At 38.2% G+C, this 23,143-nt stretch overlaps 1 protein-coding gene across 1 annotated transcript; it reads left to right on the top strand.

The window, feature by feature from the left end:
- The first annotated feature begins 19,825 nt into the window (after window positions 1-19,825).
- Window positions 19,826-20,758, top strand: LOC144379136 (olfactory receptor 2B8-like). Its single transcript, XM_078055827.1, has one exon. It carries the CDS (start codon window positions 19,826-19,828, stop codon window positions 20,756-20,758), a length of 933 nt encoding a protein of 310 aa, XP_077911953.1.
- The last annotated feature ends 2,385 nt before the right edge of the window (window positions 20,759-23,143 follow it).

The raw sequence follows: 23,143 nt of genomic DNA, 5'->3' as shown, positions 1-23,143 counted from the left end.
GTCACTTTGTTCTCTTCCTCCTCCCCTCCTCGGCATCCATCCATCTTAAAGCTGTGTGCACCACCACGGAAGGAAATCTTTCCAGAGAAAGGTATGTTTAGACTAAGGTTAAGGAGGAAATTTCCTTTCACTTCCTTCTTACAAAATAAAAAGAATTGTATAATTAGCCTAAGCATCAACGTCTATGTGTAGGTAAGCATCAAATGACTAAATGCAGGAAGAGACATTGATTCCTCTTAGACAAACTATGTAAATAATACTGGCTGGAAATATTGAACACATCCATCCTAAGTCTAGAGCAAAGAATGGTGTCCCTAGTACCTATCTTGATATGTGTGATACAGGAAAATGTAGTTATAAAAATCACACATAAATTATTCCTTTATACACAAAAAAATAAATATTCAAAAAGAGCATAGGTTATATATAGAGAGAAAAATTTTTATTAGGTAAAATAAAAATAAATAGATTCCACAAAACAAAATTAGATGGCATTCTATGAAATGATTACCATCCAATAAAAATAGAATGGGAAATGACACATTTTTACACAGTTTTACAGTAATAATTAAGAGAACAGGCATCAAATGAAAGAGGTTAAATGCTTAGTATCGGCACATGAAAGCTGATAGAGCCAACACTTTGATATAAGTGTTCAATGCTAACATATAACCCTAAAAGTTTAAGTGGAAGAATACATCTTTCCATGGAACTAGATGCTCAGTGTGCACAGCACATTTTAAAGGCCAAAGATCTCAAAATAATGTCTGTATTGAGGATATTTCAAATATATGTCCTTTACTGATATAATTGACATACAAATTCTGCCCTATCCAGCTCCTGAATGATCCTGAAATAGTGTTGGCAGTGCTAGGAATGAATCACTATTGCTTTAATAATGCATCTGTCCCCTAGGTCTGAGCTGACCCCAGATACACTAGAACAGGCTCCCGAGGGCAATGCAGGATGAGCTAATGAGGGGGAATGCAGCTATCCTAACACTGGAAATGACAGGTCTAATGAACATGGACGGTGCTTTCAGCCAGGTTCCATGGGAAAAGAGGATCAAGTAGGAATTGCACTGCATGTTGTTTGTTCAGGGAATGCTCTCAGGATAAAGGGGGTGAGGGAAGCAAAACAGAGCAGAGAACGTTGCTAAGCAGGGATATGGTCTCAAGTGGAATATGGCATGAGCCTGATCTCATAAGAAGCAGGAGCAGAACTCTCCCATACAAGTGTCCATCTGTGCTGGAGGAAATACTCTGTCCTCACTGTCTAATACAGTAGCTGCTATCCACATGTCACTACCTGAGCAATGGACCACATATGCAAACCAATACAGCTCTTCTGTTTCAAGAACAATTGCAACTGAAAAGAAACTAACTCCCAATTCCTAAAGCAACACACAGACTGAGTTCCATTTCACTCACCTTTGTTCACCTTCTCTGTGGGTTCCAAGCTATTTCCCTACCTCCTTTCCAAGTCACTGCCTACAGACAGTCCTGGGGATTGGCCCTTGGACATGTAGAATCAGTTGTATGCACTAAATGCAAAGGTTGACTATACCAGCACTGGGTTATTCATAGATATTTCCTGAGCAAAAGGATGCTTTCTCATGATGACTTCATGTGTCTTCATGTGGTACCAGAGTACACTTTGCCTCTAGGAGGCAGGAGGTGAAGTCCCTTGCAAACTCTCACTATGGTTTCCTGAATACGATGACCTGCCTGTACGACAGGGAGACCCTTATGAGCACAGGAGAGGGTGCTGTGACGCTCAGCTGTGGCTGGGCTGGCACTGAGAACCAAATGTGTTTCCCTGGCTGACGTCTCTGGGGAGCAGATGCCCACACTGTTAATGAGCCCCTGTCACTGAGCGGTCCAGAGATGGCAGTCCTCAGGGAGAAGGATGATCAAGGACAAAGCCAGAGGAGACCTCATCTGTCTCTTTTGTTATTTCATATATTTCACAGAGGACAAATAACTCCTGAGAACTCCCCAGCTACCTTAGTCTCATCTGTGAATGTCCCAGATGTTTACAAAACACCTAAGATTTTTTTACCTCACAACTGCCCAAATATTTACATATAAATAGATGAGTCCATTCAGTTACTTAATTTTAAATATAAATATGTGAATAAATTCTTAATTTAATTTCATTCATAACAAACATATATGGGATCACAGAGCTGATATTTAGGCACATTCTAATATTTTTTTAATTTAAATTGAATCTAGTTAACATATAGTGTATTTTTAGTTTCAGAGGTAGAGTTCAGTGATTCATCGGTTGCATGTAACACCCAGTGCTCATCACTTCACGTGCCCTCCTTAATGCCCATCACCCAATTACCTCATCCTCCTCACTCCCCTCCCCTCCAGCCACCCTGTTTCTTCCCTATAGTTAAGATCTCTTATGGTTTGCCTCCCTCTGTGTTTTTATCTTATTTCATTTTTCCTTCCGATCCCCTATGATCCTCTGTTTTGTTTCTTAAATTCCACATAGGAGTGAAATCATATGGTATTTGTCTTTCTCTGTCTTATTTCACTTAGCATAATACCCTCTAGTTCCATCCATGTCATTGCAAATGGGAAGATTTCATCATTTTTGATGACTAATATTCCATTGTATATATATATATACACCACCTCTTCTTTATCCATTCATCTGTCAATGGACATCTGGGCTCTTTCCATAGTTTGGCTATTGCGGACATTGCTGCTGTAAACAATGGGGTGCATGTGCCCCTTCGAATCACTATGTTTCTATCCTTTGGATAAATACTTAATAGTGCAATTGTTGGGTCATAGGATAGTTCTATTTTTAACATTTTGAGGAACATTCATACTGTTTTCCAGAATGGCTGCACCAGTTTGCATTCCCACCAACAGTATAAGAGGGTTCCCCTTTCTCTGCATCCTCTGAGGATAGTTTTAACCTCTTTTGAGAGCGAAGTTGTTTAGTTTTCTGTCTTTTTAAAAAAGATTTATGTATCTATTTTAGAGAGAGAGAGGAGGGGTGAGGAAGGGCAAGGGAAAGTGAGAGAAAATTCAGCAGACTCTGAGCTGAGAACGGAGCCTAAAGAGGGGTTCCATCTCATTACCCTGATATCACCACCTGAGCCAACACCAAGAGTCGGACACTCAACTGACTGTGCCATCCAGACACCCCCTCCTTTTTAAGATTTATTTATTTATTTATTTATTTATTTATTTATTTATTTATTTATTATTTAACAAAGACAGAAAGCATGAGCACAAGCAGGGGTAGTTGTAGAGGGAGGGGGAGAAGCAGGCTCCCCTCTGAGCAGGGAGCCTGACAGGGAGCTCGATCCCAGGACCCCAGGATCATGACCTGAGCCGAAGGCAGACACTTAACCAACTGAACCACCCAGGTGCCCTTATTTATTTATTTATTTTAGAGAAAGAGAGAAGAGAGCATAAAATGTTACCATATATCTATTCTTTCTATATATATGTGTATATATATTCTATATATAATGAAATTATATATACATAAAATGTAATTTTTGCCAAGATAGTGTTACTTAATACCTCTATCACATCACATAATTATGATATCTTCTTCTTGATGAGAACATTTAAAATCTGCTCTCTTAGCAACTTTCAAGTCTATAATAAAATCATATGAACTCTAACTACCATGCTGTACATTAAATCCTCAGGACTTAATCATTTTATAACTGGTAGTTGGTACCCTTTGCCCAACTCTCCCACTTCTCCTACCTCTCAGCCCCTGGTAACCACCATTCTACTCTCTGTATCTACAGGTTCATCCTTTCTGGATCCCACAGTTACGTGAGATCACATAGTATTTGTCTTTCTCTTCTGACTTGTTTCACCTAGCATAATGCCTTCAAGGTCCATCCATGTTGTCACAAATGGCAAGATTTCCTTTCTTCTCCTGGCTGAATAATATTCCTTTAGATACTTATGCCACATCGTCTTTACCCTTTTCATCTGTGTGGTCACTTAGGTTGTCTCCACATCTTGGCCATTGTGAATGATGCTGCAATGAATATGGGAGGGCATATATCTCTGTAATATCCTGATTTCATTTCCTTTGGATGTGTACCTAGAAGTTGGTGCTGGGTACAATAGCAGTTCCATTGTTAATTTTTTGAGGAATCTTTGTACTGCTTTCCATAGAGGCTGTATCAGTTTACATTCCCACCAACTGTGCACAGGTGTTCCCTCACCGACTCTTGTTATCTTTTGTCTTTTTGATGATAGCCATTCTAACATTTGTGACTAATATCTGATTGTGGTTTTGATTTACATTTTCCTGAGGACTAGTGATGTGTAGTACCTTTCATGTATCTGTTTGCCCTTTGTATGTCTTTGGAAAAATATCCATTCAGTACCTCTTTCCTTTGAAAAAATGGTATCATTGGTTTTTATGCTCCTGAGTTGCATGAGTTCCTTATACATTTTGGATATCAGCCCCTTATCATATAGAAGATGTAAAAACATTTTCTCCCATTCTATACGTTGATTTTTCATTTTGTTGATTGTTTATTTTACTGTGCAGAAGCTTTTTAGTTTGTTGTAGTCCCTCTTATTTATTTTTGCTGTTGTTGGTAGTTCTTTTGGTGACATATTCAGGCTCTGGTTAAAATTTGGATCACAAAGAATGGGCTGTGCTTGTAGATAGGATAATGCTAGAACACTCATTTGGTAACTCTCAATGTGTCCATTGTCAAGAATCTTTCCTCTATATTGTCTTCTAGGAGTTTTGAAATTTCAGGTCTTATGTTTACATCTTAATCCATTTCAAGTAAATTTTTGTGAGTCGTGTAATATAAAGCTCCAATTTCATTTCTCTGTATGTAGTTATCTAATTTTCCTAGGACCACTTATTAAGGAGACTGTTTCCCCATGAATATTCTAGACTCTTTTGTCAAATATTAGTTGTCTGTACATGGGTAGGTTTATGTCTGGGCTTTTTCATTCCATTCCTTTGATGTTTGTGTCTATTTCTTCAGCCAGTACTGTACTGTTTTGATTACTAGAGCTTTATAGTATAGTTTGAATCATGAAGTGGGATGCCACCTGATTTGTTCTTCTTGAGGTTGCTTTGGCAATTGGGGACTTTTATGGTTCCATACCTATTTTAAGGTAAAATCCAATTTTAAGATTGTTTTTTCTAGATCACTCAAATTTTGATAGGGATTGCTTTGAATCTATAAAGGTTTTGACTAGTGTGAACATTTTAGCTGTATTCTTTCAATTCATGAAAACAGGATATTTTATTTTATTTTATATATATATTTTAAGATTTTATTTATTTTATTTTAGAGAGAGAGTGTGTGCAAGTGAGGGGAGGGGTAGAGGAAAAGGGAGAGAATCTCAAGCAGATGCCATGCTGAGCATGGAGCCGGACACAGGGCTCGATCTTGCAACCCTGAGATCATGACCTGAGGGGAAACCAAGAGTTGGACACCCAACTGACTATGCCACCCAGGAGCCCTGAATACAGGATATTTTAATTCTTCAGTTTCTTTCATGAAAATCTTGTAATTTCAAGATTATAGATCTTTAATCTTGTTGGTTAAATTTATTTCTAAGTGTTTCATTGTTTTTGATGCTATCATGAATGGGATGAAGAAGTCTTTTCACATATTTTGTTGCTATTGTATAGGAAAGCAATTCATTTCTGTATGTCGAGTTTCTGTTTTGCAACTTAACTTGTTGATTAGTTCTAACAGTTTTTTTGTGGTGTCTAGGATTTTCTCTATATGAGATCGTATCATTTATAAACAAAGAAGTTTATACACCTTTTTGTTTTGGGATGCCACTTATTTATTTTCTTGCCTAATTGCTCAGGCTAGGACTTCCAGTCCGTGTTCAATAAGAGTAGTGATTGTGGGCATCCTTGTCTTATTTTTGATCTTAGAAGAAAAGCTTCCGCCTTTGCCTTTGCACATGTTAGCCATAGGCTTGTCATATATGGCTTTCATTATTTGAGGCACATTCCTTCTACACCTAATTTGTCAAGTGTGTTTACCATGAAAAAAATGTGCTTTGTTAAATGTTTTTCTGCATCTATTGAGATAATCATGTGGTTTTTATCTTTCATTCCACTAATGCGGTGTATCACATTTACTGTCTTGTGTATGTTGGCTCATCCTGTATCCTTAGTATAAATTCCTCTTGATCATGGTATATGAAGCTTTTAATGTGCTGTTGAATTTGGGTTGTTGATATTTTGTTGAGAAATTTTACATTAATATTCGTCGGGGATATAGGTGTTTCTTTCTTTCTTTTTCTTTGTAGTATTCATCTGTGTTTTGTATTATGCTAATGATAACCTTATAAAATGAATTCGGTAGTGTCCTTCCTCTTCAAGTTTTTTGAAGAATTTGGGAAGGACTGGTACTCATTGTTTTCTAAATGTTTGGGCATGAAGGAGTAACAATACTTATATTAGACAAAATACACTAAGCCAAAAATGGTAACAAGAGACAAAAAAAACTTTATAATTTAAAGGAGTCAATTCATCAAGAAGATATAACAATGGTAAATATAAAGGGACCTAACATGGGAGCACCCAAATAAGTTAGGAATATGCTAACAGATATGAAGGCAGAAATAGACAACAATATAAGAATCATAGGAGTTTCAATATTCTAATATTAACAATGGATAAATTGTTTCGACAGAAAATCAACAGGGAAATATTGGATTTCAGCCATACTTTAGACTGACAAATATCACAGACATATATGGAACATTTCATCCAGTACAGCAAAATACCACATTTTTTATTATGTTCAATTAGCCCACATATAGTACATCATTAGTTTTTGATGTGGTGTTCAACAAATCATTTATTGCATATAAAAACCAGGGCTTATCACCACACGTGCCCTCCAAATACCCATCACTTGGTTACCCCACTCCCTCATCCCCCTCCCTTCTGTAACCCTCAGTTGGGTTTCTGGAGGCCAGAGTCTCTCATGATTTGTCTCCCTCTCTGATTTCTTCCCATTCAGTTTTCCCTCCCTTCCCCTGTGGTCCTCTGCGCTATTCCTTATATTCCACATATGGGTGAAACCATATGATAATTGTCTTTCTCTGCTTAACTCATTTCACTTAGCATAATCCCCTCCAGTTCCAACCATGTCGATGTAAAAGGTAGGTATTCATCCTTTCTGATGGCTGAGTAATATTCCATTATATATATGCACCACATCTTCTTTATCCATTCATCTGTTGAGGGACATCTCAGTTCCTTCCATAGTTTGGCTATTGTGGACATTGCTGCTATGAACATTGGGGTACATGTGCCCCTTCTTTTCACTACATCTGTCTTGGGTAAATACCTAATAGTGCAATTGCTGGGTCATAGGGTAGCTCTATTTTTAACTTCTTGAGAAAACTCCATACTGTTTTCCAAAGTGGCTGTACCAGCTTGCATTCCCACCAAAAGTGGAAGAGGGTTCCCCTTTCAACATATCCTTGCCAACACTTGTTCCCTGTCTTGTTAATTCTTGCCATTCTAACTGGTGTAAGGTAGTATCTCATTGTGGTTTTGATTTGTATTTCCCTGATGGCTAGTGATATTGAACATTTTTCATGTGTCTGTTAGCCATTTGTAAGTCTTCTTTGGAGAAGTGTCTGTTCATGTCTTCTGCCCATTTCTTGACTGGATTATTTGTTTTTTGGGTGTTGAGTTTGAGAGGTTCTTTATAAATCTTGGATACCAGCCCTTTATCTGTTATGTCATTTGCAAATATCTTCTATTCTGTGGGTTGCCTCTTAGTTTTGTTCACTGTTTCCTTTGCTGTGTAGAAGCTTTTTATCTTGATGAAGTCCCAATAGTTCATTTTTGCTTTTGTTTCCCTGCCTTTAGAGACGTGTCTTGAAAGAAGTTGCTGTGGCCGATGTCAAAGCAGTTATTGCCTCTGTTCTCCTCTAAGATTTTGATGGATTCCTGTCTCACATTGAAGTCTTTCATCCACTTTGAGTTTATCTTTTTGTATAGTGTAACAGAATGGTCCAGTTTCATTCTTCTGCATGTGGCTCTCCAATTTTCCCATCACCATTTATTGAAGAGACTGTCTTTTTTCCATTGGATATTCTTTCCTGCTTTGTCAAAGATTAGTTGACCGCAGAGTTGAGGGTCCATTTCTGGACTCTCTATTCTGTTCCATTGATCCATGTGTCTGTTTTTGTGCCAATACCATGCTGTCTTGATGATCACCGCTCTGTACTAGGGCTTGAAGTCAGGCATTGTGATGCCCCCAGCTTTGGTTTTCATTTTCAACATTCCCCTGGTGATTCGGGGTCTTTTCTGGTTCCATATAAATTTTAGGGTTGTTTGTTCCAGCTCCATGAAAAATGTTGATGGTATTTTGATAGGGATTACATTGAAAGTGTAGATCGCTCTGGGCAGCATAGACATTTTCACAATGTTTATTCTTCCAATCCATGAGCATGGAATGTTTTCCCAACTCTTTGTGTCTTCCTGAATTTCTTCCATAAGTGTTCTATAGTTTCTAGAGTATATATCCTTTTCCTCTTTGGTTAGGTTTATTCCTAGGTAGCCTATGGTTTTTGGTGTTATTGTAAATGGAATCGATCCCCTAATTTCTCTTTCTTCTGTTACATTGTTAGTGTATAGAAAAGCAACTGATTTCTGTGCATTGATTTTGTATCCTGACACGTTGCTGAATTGCTGTATGAGTTCTAACAGTTGGGGTGGAGTCTTTTGGGTTTTCCACATAAAGTATCATGTCATCTGCGAAGGGAGAGAGTTTGACTTTTTCTTTGCCAATTTGAATGTCTTTTATTTCTTTTTGTTATCTGATTGCTGAGGCTAGGACTTCTAGTACTATATTGAACAAAAATGGTGAGAGTGGGCATCCTTGTCGTGTTCCTGACCTTAAGGGAAAAGCTCTCAGTTTTTCCCCATTGAGAATGATATTCGCTATGGGCTTTTCACAGATGGCTTTTATGATATTGAAGTATGTTTCTTCTATCCCTATACTTTGAAGAGTTTTAAACAGGAAAAGATGCTATTTTGTCAAATGCTTTTTCTGCATCAATTGAGAGGATCATATGGTTCTTTTCTCTGCTTTTGTTAATGTGCTCTATCACGTTGATTGATTTGTGAATGTTGAACCACCCTTGCATCCCAGGAATAAATCCCACCTGGTCATGGTGGATAATCCTTTTAATGTACTGTTGGATCCTATTGGCTAGGATCTTGTTGAGTATTTTGGCATCCATGTTCATCAGGGATATTGATCTATAATTCTCCTTTTTGATGGGGTCTTTGTCTGGTTTTGGGATCAGGGTAATGCTAGCCTTATAGAATGAGTTTGGAAGTTTTCCTTCCGTTTCTATGTTTTGAAACAGCTTCAGTAGAATAGGTATTATTTCTTCTTTAAATATTTGGTAGAATTCTGCTGGAAGCCATCTGGCCCTGGACTCTTGTTTTTTTGGGAGATTTTTGATTACTGTTTCAATTTCCTTGCTGGTTATTGGTCTGTTCAGATTGTCTATTTCTTCCTGTTTCAGTCATGGTAGTTTATAAGTCCAGGAATGTATCCATCTCTTCCAGATTGCCTAGTTTTTTGGCATATAGCTGCTGGTAATAAGTTCTAATAATTGTCTCTATTGCCTTGGTATTGGTCGTGATCTCTCCCCTTTCATTCATGATTTTATTAATTTTGGTCCTTTCTCTCTCTCTCTCTCTCTCTCTTTGATCTTATTAATTCTTTCAAAGAACTAGCTTCTAGTTTCATTGATCTGTTCTACTGTTTTTCTGGTTTCTATTTCATTGATCTCTGCTCTAATCTTTATTATTTCTCTTCTCCTGCTTGGTTAGGCTTTATTTGCTGTTCTTTCTCCAGGTCCTTTAGGTATATGGTTAGCTTGTGCATTTGGGATTTTTCTTTTATTTTGAAAGAGGCTTGGATGGCTATGTACTTCCCTCTTAGGACCGCCTTTGCGTATCCCATAGGTTTTGAGCTGATGTGTTTTCATTTTCATTGGTTTGCATGAATTGTTTAAGTTCTTCTTTAATTTCCTGGTTGACCCATTCATTTTTTAGCAGGGTGCTCTTTAACCTCCAAATGTTTGAGTTCCTTCCAAATTTTTCTTGTAGTTGAATTCCAGTTTCAAAGCATTGTGGTCTCAAGATATGCATGGAATAATCTCAATCTTTTGGTATAGGTTGAGACCTGATTTGTGACCCAGTATGTGATCTCTTCTGGAGAAAGTTCCATGCACACTCGAGAAGAATGAGTATTCTTTTGTTTTAGGATGGAATGTTCTGTATATATCTACAAAGTCCATCTAGTCCAATGTGTCATTCAAAACTCTTATTGATTTTTGGCTTAAATGATCTGTCCATTACTGTAAGTGGAGTGTTGAGGTGTCCCACTATTAATGTATTACTATCAATATGTTTATTTTGGTTATTAATTGGCTTATATAATTGGTTTATATAATTGGTTATTAATTGGTTTATACATAATCTTCACAGATGACATGTTGGGGGCAAGGGTATTTACATTTGTAAGATCTTCTTGTTGGATAGATCCTTTAAATATAATATAGTGTCCCTCTACATCTCTTACTATGGTCTTTGGTTTGAAATCTAATTTGTCTGATATGAGGATTGATACCCCAGCCTTATTTTGAGGTTCTTTGACATGGTAAATTGTTCTCCAACCCCTCACTTTCAATCTGGAGGTGTCGTTAGGTTCAAAATGAGTCTCTTGTGGACAGCATATGGATGGCTCCTGCTTTTTTATCCAATCTGAAACCCTGTGTCTTTTCATGGGAGCATTCAGCCCATCTACATTCAGAGTAACTATTGAAAGATATGAATTTAGTGCCATTGTATTGCCTGTAAGGTCCCTGTATCTGTAGATTGTCTCTGTTAATTTCTGCTCTGTATTACTCTTGGGGTCTCTCTTCGCTTACAGAATCCCCCTTAATCTTTCTTGCAGGGCTGACTTGGTGGTCACATATTCTTTCATTTCCTGCCTGTCCTGGAAGCTCTTTATGTCTTCATCTGTTCTGAATGAGAGCCTTGCTGGATAAAGTATTCTTGGCTGCAAGTTCTTCTCATTTAGTACCTGAATATGTCTTGCCAGCGCTTTCTGGCTTGCCAGGTCTCTGTGGATACGTCTGATGTTTTCCTTCCATATGTAAGGAACCTCTTCTCCCTAGCTACTCTCAGGATAGATTCTTTGGCTGTAAGATTTGCAAGCTTCACTATTATATGTCAGGGTGTTGATCTGTTTTTATTGATTTTGGGAGGGGTCCTCTCTGCCTCTTGGACACAAACACTTGTTTCCTTCCCCAGATTAGGGAAGTTCTTAGCTCTGATTTGTTCAAATATACCTTCTAGTCCTCTCTCTCTCTCTCTCTATCCCGTCGGGAATCCTAATAATTCTGACGTTGGAACATTTCATGGCATCATTAATCTAAGTCTATTTTCATGGGCTACTACTTCCCCTGTCTCTCTTTTCCTCACCTTCCTTCCTTTAAATCTGCTTTTCTTCTAGATCACTGATTTTCTCTTCTGCCTCATTTACTCTGGAGTATCCAGTTTGGACAGCTTCTCGTTCATAGCATTTTTTAGTTCTGCCTGATTAGATCTCATTCCAGCTCTTAGAGATTCTATATTGTCACTAAGGCTTTTTTGAAGCCTAGCTATTGACTTTATGCTTGCTATCGTGAATTCTATCCCTGACATCTTGCTTATATCCATATCCATTACTTCTGTGGCAAAGGACATTGTCTTAGGTTCATTTCTTTGTTGAGAGTTCCTCCTCCTAATCATTCTTTCAAGGGATGTGTAGTGTCCTTGCCAGTTCTCCCTCTAACTCTCAGGATGGAATCTAACTGGTGTGGGAATAAGTGAGAAATTTCAAATTAAGAATGTAGCAGGAAGTAGTTTATCTCTTTAGGCTGAACGTGATTAATGAAGCTGGAACATACAGGTATAAGAGAAACAGCTACAAACCACCCAAAAACTTCCTTCCATTTTTCTGTAGTGATTATTTTAACTATCCTGGTAAAGTCAAAACCATTTGGAACTTAAATGCAAAGACTAGTTGAAATTAAATAAATCATGTATGTTTTAATTTAAAAAGATAATTTTTTAAATTGTTTGAGTACATCATTAAAACCTATCAATATAAACTGAACAGTGTTCTAGAGAATTTGAGATTTTGTTTTCCCTTTGTTGTGTTAGAAGTTCAGTAGAATTTGGTTGCCTTCCTTTATATTCATGGTAAAGATAAGAATGTACCTAATTATTAGCTCTGTGATCCCATACACGATGGTTATGAATGAAATTAAGAATTTATTTACATTAAAAATTAAGTAATTGAGTGGACTCTTACTTATATATTTATATGTAAATATTTGGGTAATTGTGACAAAATAGTCTTAAGTGTTTTGTAAAACATCTGGGTCATTCACAGATGGGTAGCCGGGGAGTTCTAGGGGGTTATTTGTCCTGTGTGAAATATGTGAAATAATAAAAGAGACAGATGAGGTCTCCTCTGGCTTTGTCCTTGATCATCCTTCTCCCTGAGGACTGCCATCTCTGGACAGCTCAGGGACAGGAGCTCATTAACAGTGTGGGCATCTGCACCCCAGAGACGTCAGCCAGGGAAATACATTTGGTTCTCAGTGCCAGCCCAGCCACAGCTGAGCGTCACAGCACCCTCTCCTGTGCTCATAAGGGTCTCCCTGTCATACAGGCAGGTCATCGTATTCAGGAAACCACAGTGAGAGTTTGCAATGGACTTCCCTTTGTACCTCCTAGAGGTAAAGTGAGATCTCTGTACCACCTGAAGACTCATGAAATCATCATGAGAGAGCATCCTTTTGATTAGGAAAAATCTATGGATAACCCAGTGCTGGTATAGTCAACCTTTGCATTTACTGCATACAACTGATTCTACATGTCCAAGTGCCAATCCCCAGGACTGTCTTTAGGCAGTGACTTGGAAAGGAGGTAGGGAAATAGCTTAGCCCACAAAGAGGGTGAACAAAGGTGAGTGAAATGGAACTTGGTTGCTGTGTTGCTTTAGGAATTGGAAGTTAGTTTCTTTTCAGTTGCAACTGTTCTTGAAACAGAAGAGCTGTATTGGTTTGCATATATGGTCCATTGTCTAAAGGAACAGACCATGGAAATTCACCAAATATAAGAACTAAATTTAGTTGTTCATTATAGACTCCACTGATGTCGTTCCCAGACATTTCATTCTACTGTAGTACATTCAGTATGCACATGTGGAAAAAAATTTTAAATATGCATATTTAATGGTAATAAAATATGCCCTTCAGTAGTAGAATAAGAGTATGCATATGTGTAAAAGTATTAGACTATATGCTTCCATGCTTTCCCATTTGTCCTTATTGTCTGTGACATTAGATAATATTTGTTCTCTATGCATTTAACTCATTGTCACTATTTATTGTTTCTAAATGTTCAGTTTCTCCCTTATGCATTACCAAAATATCTAAAATATGTATAGAGTTTTAAAAATGCTAGGTTGACATTTACAACAGACGTTCCATTTTGTGAATATTGTGTCAGTGCTTCTCTATTTTGACATTATTTTAATAAGAAATGATGATCATTCAAGTGAGTACAAATACCAATCTGAAGACAAAAGGTAGGAAGAATCCTGAGTGTTTAATTGATGAATTAGGCAAATGACAAGTTGTGTGTGTGTGTGTGTGTAATTGCACTGAGGTGATGTGTAAGGTACACTGGGTTTCATCCTTCTATCCTTGCCCAGGATCCTGAATGGACTCTTGTATGAATGGTGTTGATGACCTGCTCAGATGCTCTCTACCCGGCTGCTGATCCAATCCACTCCCTATGTGTTAGGAATATGGGCTGCAAGGTTCACAGCCATTTCCTTCTTCAGAGATTTGCCCTCAAGTGAAAGAGAGCCACTTTGCCAGGTGGTCTCAGGAACAGGGTGGGGGCAGCTCACAGCCAGTGACAGACTCATGGGATAGACAAAAGGCTGCCAATGCCAAGGCAGGACAAAATCCGATGCAATTCATGCTCCAGAGCTGTGCTGTCCAATACAGAAGTAAGTAGCCACAGGAAGTCATTTAAATTTAAATTAATTAAAATTAAATAAAATACAAAATTCAGTTTCTCAGCTAGACCATTTTATTTTATTTATTTTTTGTTATGTTATGTTAGTCATGATACAGCACATCATTAGTTTTTAATGTAGAGTTCCATGATTCATTGTTTGCGTGTAACACCCAGTGCTCATGCAATACTTGCCCTCCTTAGTACCTGTCACGGGGCTAACCCATCCCCCCCACTCCCCTCCCCTCTAAAACCCTCAGTTTGCTTCTCAGAGTCCATAATCTCTCATGGTTCATCTCCCCCTCTGATTTCCCCCCTTCATTTTTCCCTTCCTTCTCCTAATGTCCTCCATGCTATTCCTTATGTTCCACAAATAAGAGAAACCATATGATAATTAACTTTTTCTGCTTGACTTATTTCACTTAGCATAATCTCCTCCAGTCCCACCCATGTTGATACAAAAGTTGGGTATTCATCTTTTCTGATGGCTGAGTAATATTCCATTGTATATATGGACCACATCTTTATCCATTCTCAGCTAGACCATTTTAAATGCTCAGGTAGTGACATGTGGATAGCAGCTACTGTATTAGACAGTGAGGACTGAGTATTTCTACCAGCACAGATAGATATGTGCATGGGAGAGTTGTGCTCTAGCTTCTTATGGGATCAGGCTCATGCCATATTCCACTTAAGACCACATTCTTGCTTAGCAATGTTCTCTGCTCTGTTTTGCTTCCCTCATCCCCTTTATCCTGAGAGCATTCCCTGAACAAACAACATGGAGTGCAATTCCTACTTGATCCTCCTCTCCCATGGAACCTGGCTGAAAACACTGTCCATGTTCATTAGACCTGTCATTTCCAGTGTTAGGATAGCTGCATTCCCCCTCATTAGCTCATCCTGCATTGCCCTCAGGGGCTTGTTCTAGTATATCTGGGGTCAGCTCAGACGTAGGAGACAGATGCATTATTAAAGCAGTAGTGATTAATTCCTACCACTGCCAACATTATTTCAGGATTCATTCAGGAACTGGATAGGGCAGGGTTTGTATGTCAGCTTTATCAGTGACTGTTATATATTTGAACTATCTTCAATACAGACATTATCTTGAGATCTTTGGTCTTTAAAAGGTAAAAATTGCATACTGAGCCTCTAGTTTTGTGGAAAGATGTATTCTTCCACTTAAACTTTTAGGGTTATATGTCAGCATTGAACAGTTATTTTAATTGCTCTATCAGCTTTCATGTGCTGGTACTAAGCATTTAACCTTTTTCATTTGATACCTGTTCTCTTAATTATTATTGTAAAATTCTGTAAAAATGTGTCATTTCCCATTCTATTTTTTTGGATGGTAATTAATATATAGAATGCTATCTTTTTTTTTTTGTTTTGTGGAATCTATTTTTATTTTACCTAATAAAAGTTTTTCTCTGTTGATATAACCTGTGCTTTTTTCAAGGATTTATTTTTTTGTATGTAAAGGAATAATTTGTGTGTTATTTTTATAACTGCATTTTCCTGTATCTTATTGTATCATGATAGTTACTAGAGACACCATTCTTTGCTCTAGACCTAGGATGGATGTGTTCAATATTTCCAGCCAGTATTATTTACATAGTTTGTCTAAAAGGAATCAATGTCTCTTACTGCATTTACTCATTTGACGCTTACCTACACATAGATGTTGATGCTTAGTCTCATTATACAATTCTTTTTATTTTGTAAGAAGGAAGTGAAAGGAAATTTCCTCCCTAACCTTAGTCTAAACATACCTTTCTCAGGAAAGATTTCCTTCCGTGGTGGTGCACACAGCTTTAAGATGGATGGATGCCGAGGAGGGGAGGAGGAAGAGAACAAAGTGACCCAGATCAGCAGAACATACTCGAGAATCGATGGGAGAATGAATTATGCAGCCTGATCTTTCCCATATCCAGTCTTACCAAAAGATAATAATTTTCCTGAATGCAATGTAAAAAAAATAAAGGTATGATATTCAAATTCTAGCTCCCCCCTAGTGTGCTGTCCAGGAAGGCAATGGAAGCAATCCTAACATAGAGACGCAATCACATCCTTTTTCTCTTTTGGTGGGCATGTTCTTCGCCTGATATTTTATTTTTCAACTTAAAATCAATACATTTTTATATCCGTCAGATAGGCAGTCATTCGGCGTTCTTTATGTATACGCACACACATACATATACAATCCTGTAAAGCAGGAAATCATATTTACAAGTTTATCTCACCAGAGTTTTATCTTTGCTCAACTGCCTTCTTAGTCCTTATTGATAGGATAGGATAATGTTAAAATATATCATTATTTTTTTCTATGGTGCATTATTATATTAGTGTTTTCCGTGGATGAGTTAGCATTTTATGTTTGCTCTCCTTTGAGTGTGTCCTTTATGAGGCACATTTTAAAATAATTTTTTTATTATGTTATGTTAGTCACCATACAGAATATCATTAGTTTTTGATGTAGTGTTCCATGATTCATTGTTTGGGTATATGAGGCACATTAAAAATTTGTAGCCATTTATTTCAGATAAGTATCTGTATTTGTGTGTGTGTGCATGAGACTGAACCATGGTTTGTTTTATTTGGTCTTCTGAGCACATTTAGACTGTCTCAAATACCTTTATAATCATTTCCATTAAGAAATTTTTTCTGCATAGATTCTTATGTGCGGATACTACTGATCACATCTTTATAGGAAATCAAAGGCGGTATAAAATAGTGTGAAATGCTACATCCTCTATTCAGATTTCATGAACATTTTATGAACATTGCACCAATTTCTCCCACACAACAGTGTTTCTACCCCCAAAACCAAGTCAGTTTTGAGAAGTCTTAGAAGAATTACAAATGTACTGTGTGTCTAACCAGTGACATGTGATGGAAATGGAACACTCATTTTTTCTTTTTCTTTTTTGATTTCAAGTTTTTATTTAAATTCTAGTTAGTTAACATACATTGTAAATTTGGTTTCAAGTTCAGAATTTAGTGATTCATCACTTACATATAACACCCAGTGCTTATCACAAGTCCCTCCTTAATACCCACCACCCATCTAGCCCATCCCAATCTCTCTTTTTTTTCTCCATCCCCTATGTTCATCTGTTTTGTTTCTTAAATTCTACATATGAGTGAAATCATATGGTATCTGTCTTTCTCTGACTGACTTATTTCACTTAACATAATACACTCTAGCTCCATCCACATCATTGCAAATGGCAAGATTTCATTCTTTTTGATGACCGATCATATTACATTGTATATATATACCACATCTTCTTTATGCATTTGCCATTCAATGGATATTTGGGCTTTTTCCATAATTTGGCTATTGTTGATGATGTTGCTACAAACAACCTTCGAATCAGTTTTTTTGTAACTTTGGGTAAATCAATAGTAGTGCAATTGCTAGGTTGTAGGGGAGTTCTAGTATTAACTTTTTGAGGGAACCCCATACTGTTTTCCAGAGGGGCTGTACCAGCTTGCTATCCCACCAACAGTGTAAGAGGGTTCCCCTTTCTCCACATCCCTGCCAACATCTTGATGTTTCCTATGTTGTCAGTATTAGCCATTCTGACAGGTGCGAGGTGATATCTCATTGAGGTTTTGATTTGTATTTCCCTGATGATGAGTGATGTTGAGTATATTTTCATGTGTCTGTCAGCCATCTGGATGTCTTCTTTGGAGAAATGTCTGTTCATGTCTCCTGCCCTTTTCTAACTGGATTATTTACTTGTTGGATGTTGAGTTTGATAAATTCTTTATAGATTTTGGATACTAACCCTTTATCACATATGCCATTTGCAAATGTCTTCTCCCATTCTATAGGTTGAATTTTAGTTTTGTTGTTTCCTTCCCTGTGCAGAAGCTTTCTATGTTGATGAAGTCCCAATAGTTAATTTTTACTTTTGTTTCCCTTGCCCAAGGAGACACATCTAGTAAGAAGTTGTTACAGCAGAGGTCAAAAAGCTTGCTGCCCAGGTTCCCCTCTAGGATTTTGATGGATTCCTGTCTCACATTGAGGTCTTTCATCCATTTTGAGTTTATCTTTGTGTATGGTGTAAGAAAATGGTTCAGTTTCATTCTCCTGCATGTGGCTGTCCAATTTTCCCAACACCATTTGTTGAAGAGACGGCCTTTTTTCCATTGAATATTCTTCCCTGCTTTGTCAAAGATTAGTTGACCGTAGAGTTGAGAGTCCATTTCTGGGTTCTCTATTCTGTTCTATTAATCTATGTGTCTGTTTTTGTGACAATATCATGCTGTCTTGATGATCACAGCTTTGTAATATAACTTGAAGTCCAGAATTGTGATCCCTCCAGCTTTGGGTTTTGGTTTTTGTTTTTTTTCCAACAGTCCATTGGCTATTTGGGGTCTTTATGGATCCATACAAATTTTAGGAGTGTTTGTTGCAGCTCTGTGAAAGATGCTGGTGGTATGTTGATAGGATTGCATTTAATGTGTCGATTGTCTTGGGTAGTGTAGACATTTTAACAATATTAATCTTTCAATCCCTGAGTATGGAAAATATTCCCATTTGCTCAATATCACTTAGCATCAGGGAAATACAAATCAACCACAATGAGATACCACCTCACACTGGTCAGAATGGATAAAATTAACAACAGATGTTGGCGAGGATGCAGAGAAAGAGGTACCCTCTTACACTGTTGGTCAGAATGCAAACTGGTGCAGCCACTCTAGAAAACAGTATGGAGGTTCCTCAAAAAGTTAAAAGTAGAGCTACCCTAAAACCTGGCAATTACACTACTAGGGATTTATCTGAGGAATAGAAACATAGTGATTTGAAGGAGCAGTGCACCCCAATGTTTATAACAGCAATGTCCACAGTAGCCAAAATATAGAAAGACCCAGACGTCCATTGACAAATGAATCATAAAGAAGATGGGGCTCAGATATAGATATATAGATATAGATATAGATATGAATATTACTCAGCCATCAAAAACAATGAAATCTTGACATTTGCAACAACATGGATGGAACTAGAGGGTATTATGCTAAACGAAATAAGTCAGAGAAAGACAAATACCATATGATTTCACTCATATGTGGGATTTAAGAAAAAAAACAGATGAACATAGGAGTAGGGAAGGAAAAATAAAATAAGATGAAAATAGAGAGGGGGCAAACCATAAGAGACTCTTAACTCTAGGAAATAAACTGAGGGTAGCTGGAGGATTGGTAAATGGATGATGGACATTAAGGAGGATGCATTATGGGATGATGTTATATGCAAATGATCACTAAATTCTACCCCTGAAAGTAATAATACAGTATATGCTAACTAAATTGAATTTAAATACATAATAAAAAATTTAAAAATGTACCTATGTATTTACAGTACTTTATTATTAGCTCAGACTGAAAGACCTTTTGTACCTATAACTGATGTCAATACAAGGTCCTTTATGTGATTTTTCTTATATTAAATAATAATGATTTACTTTTTGTGATAATGTGGACCTATATTTGTATAAACTATGTAATTTCAATGAGTACATCATTTATTGAAATAGTTACTGGTAAAATCCCATGGCCATTACTTTAAAACATGATAGATCCACCCCATGCCAACTTTTTTGTTAAGTTTTCTTCAAATTTTTAGCAAAAAATTTAGCAATTTTTAAAAATTGCTAAATGCTTGGTCCTGACAGCAGGAAACATGTGCTAACAGAGGATGGAACAGAAAAATGGCAGTTCTTTCACTGGGTTTATCCTGCTGGGTTTCTCTGACCGGCCTCAACTGGAGCTAGTCCTCTTTGTGGTTCTTCTGATCTTCTATCTGTTCACTCTGCTGGGAAACACCACCATCATTGCCTTGTCCCACCTGGACCCACATCTTCACACTCCCATGTACTTTTTCCTCTCCAACCTAAGCTTTCTGGACCTGTGTTACATGACCAGCACTGTCCCACAGCTCCTGGTTCATCTCAGGGGAGCTGACAAGTCTATCTCCTTTGGTGGCTGTGTGGCTCAGCTCTTCATTTCTCTAGGGTTGGGATCCACAGAATGCATTCTCTTAGGGGTCATGGCATTGGACCGCTATGCAGCCGTCTGCAGGCCCCTGCAGTACACAGTGATCATGCACCCCTGTCTCTGTGCCCTCATGGCTTCTGCATCGTGGTTCATTGGTTTTGCCAACTCTTCATTACAGACAGTGCTCATCTTCATTTTACCACTTTGTGGGAGAAATAAAATAGACCATTTCTTTTGTGAGGTCCCCCCACTGCTCAAGCTTGCCTGTGTTGACACCACTGTGAATGAGTCTGAGCTCTTCTTTGTCAGTGTGATCATTTTCTTCATACCTGTGACATTAATCATCTTCTATGGTCAGATTGTCAGGGCAGTCTTAAGAATAAAGTCATCTGCAGGGCAGAGGAAAGCATTTGGGACATGTGGGTCCCACATCACAGTGGTCTCCCTGTTCTATGGTATGGCCATCTATGCTTACCTCCAGCCCAGGAACAACTACTCCCAGGATCAGGGCAAGATCATTTCTCTGTTCTACACCATCGTCACCCCCATGGTCAACCCTGTCATATATACACTGAGGAACAAGGATGTGACGGGAGCAATGAAGAAGTTTTGGAGGGTCCATGACTCTAGATGACTGGGCGGGGGGAGACCCTTTGATGGAGGACATTGAATGCCAGAGCTTTTTTTTCATTATGATTATGTTATGTTAGTCACCATACATTACATCATTAGTTTTTGAGGTAGTGTTCCATGATTCATTGTTTGCGTATAACACCCAGTGCTCCATGCAATACTTGCCCTCCTTCATTTCCATCAACAGACTAACCCATCCTCCCTACCCCCTCCCCTCTAAAACCCTCAGTTTGTTTCCTGGAGTCCATAGTCTCTCATGGTTCATCTCTCCCTCTGAGTCCCACCCCCCTTCATTTTTCCCTTCCTTCTCCTAATGTCCTCCATGTTATTCCTTATGTTCCACATATGGGTGAAACCATATGATAATTGTCTTTCTCTGCTGGACTCATTTCACTTGCATAATCCGCTCCAGTTCTGTCTGTGTTGATGCAAAAGTTGGGTATTCATCCTTTCTGATGGCTGAATACTATTCCATTTCATATATGGATCACATCTTCTTTATCCATTCATCTGTTGAAGGGCATCTCAGCTCCTTCCACAGTTTGGCTATTGTGGATATTGAAGCTATGAGCATTGGGGTGCATGTGGCCCTTCTTTTCACTACATCTGTGTCTTTGGGGTAAATACCCAGGAGTGCAATTGCTGGGTCATAGGGTAGCTCTACTTTCAACTTTTTGAGGCACCTCCACACTGTTTTCCAAAGTGGCTGTACCAACTTGCATTCCCACCAACAGTGTAAGAAGGTTCCCCTTTCTCCACAACCTCTCCAACATTTGTTGTTTCTTTCCCTGTCCATTTTTGCCATTCTAACTGGTGTAAGGTGGTATCTCAGTGTGGTTTTGATTTGGATTTCCCTGATGGCTAATGATGATGAAATGCCAGAGCTTTTAAGATGATTGTGTCCTCCCCATGTCATCCAAAATTTCCTCTGACAACTGTCCTGGGAATTTCATTACCTGATGCTTGAATGCAAGTGAGTGCTCAAAATCTAAGTTCATGGATTCATGCGGCCTCCAGAGATGCTGCCTTAGTGTTTCTAGAGCATCTGCATCATATTCTTATTTTAAAGAAGCTCCACAGGTTTTTCATATTTCAGCCTCATTTGGGAACACTATTCCATTCCTTCGTGCAAGAAGACACGCACATACCGTAAAGTCATAGGGAAAATAAGAATACAAATGACTAAAACACTGTAAGAAATATTAACCTTGTTGGCATTTTTCTAGGAAACTGTTGGAGGCATGTCACTTATTCTTGCGTTGTGATCATGGCTCTATTATGAGGTCCGTAGGTTGACTGTATCACAGCTTTTTCTTTTTTTCTTTTTTTTTTAAAAGATTTTATTTATTTATTTGAGAGAGAGAGAATGAGAGAGAGCACATGAGAGGGGGGGAGGGTCAGAGGGAGAAGCAGACTCCCTGCCGAGCAGGGAGCCCGATGCGGGACTCGATCCAGGGACTCCAGGATCATGACCTGAGTTGAAGGCAGTCGCTTAACCAACTGAGCCACCCAGGCGCCCCCACAGCTTTTTCATAGAAGTAGGTGGGCAACTGTGGGAAAAACAAACTTTTAGCTCAGAGAAAAACCTATTAACATCGATCCTGATAAATCCATTCAGATATCAGGCCCTAGTATGACGACACCAGTGTGACGTGGTTTTATGTAACCTTCAAGTCACAGACATAGAGGGTGTGATGCATTACCGCCAGGGACAGTGGGGGCACCGGCTGGTGATACGGCAGGGGTGCTGATGTGTAAGTCTGCGCATGGCCGGAGAAGCACAACGGGAGGTCTGCGAGCTGTTTCTTTTAAGCTTGTGAGCCACCTTGTGAGTTAAAAATGACTGTTGAGGACAGTGTCATATCTGAACAGTACATGACACAAGTCCTATTTTATATTTGATCTATTTTACCTACAGCAATGCAGCAGAAGTTCCAAAGGGTAAAATACATTTAGATCCTCTCTTCATGCCATTTTATAAATTCTTTGATCCAGGCGGCAACTGATCAATGCTTTTGTATCTCACATCTACCAAGAGCCCCATATATTTCCATGCAGTAACATACTATAAAAATATAGGAAATGACCACGATGTCACAAGAAATGCCATGCTCTGTGGAGCTTGCTTAAATGTAAAGGATGAATAAAATGTATATTAATTATTAAACATCTCCATATGTCTAAACTTTACAAATTGCCATCTCGTTATGAACTGTCATACAATTCTGAATTAGGAGTAATAAATATAAACATCCCAGAACAATTGAATCTGACATTGTAGCCCTTCAATCTTAACTTAAGTTTGCACATAAATGTGTTTTGGGGTACGGGTCTGGGTTTTTGTATATGTGTGTTGTCACAAACAGTGTATTTTCCCACGGAGGCT

Source organism: Halichoerus grypus, chromosome 9 (assembly GCF_964656455.1).
Source record: "Halichoerus grypus chromosome 9, mHalGry1.hap1.1, whole genome shotgun sequence".
NCBI classification, from domain to species: Eukaryota; Metazoa; Chordata; class Mammalia; order Carnivora; family Phocidae; genus Halichoerus; species Halichoerus grypus.
This window is presented reverse-complemented; position numbering and strand designations above follow the sequence as displayed.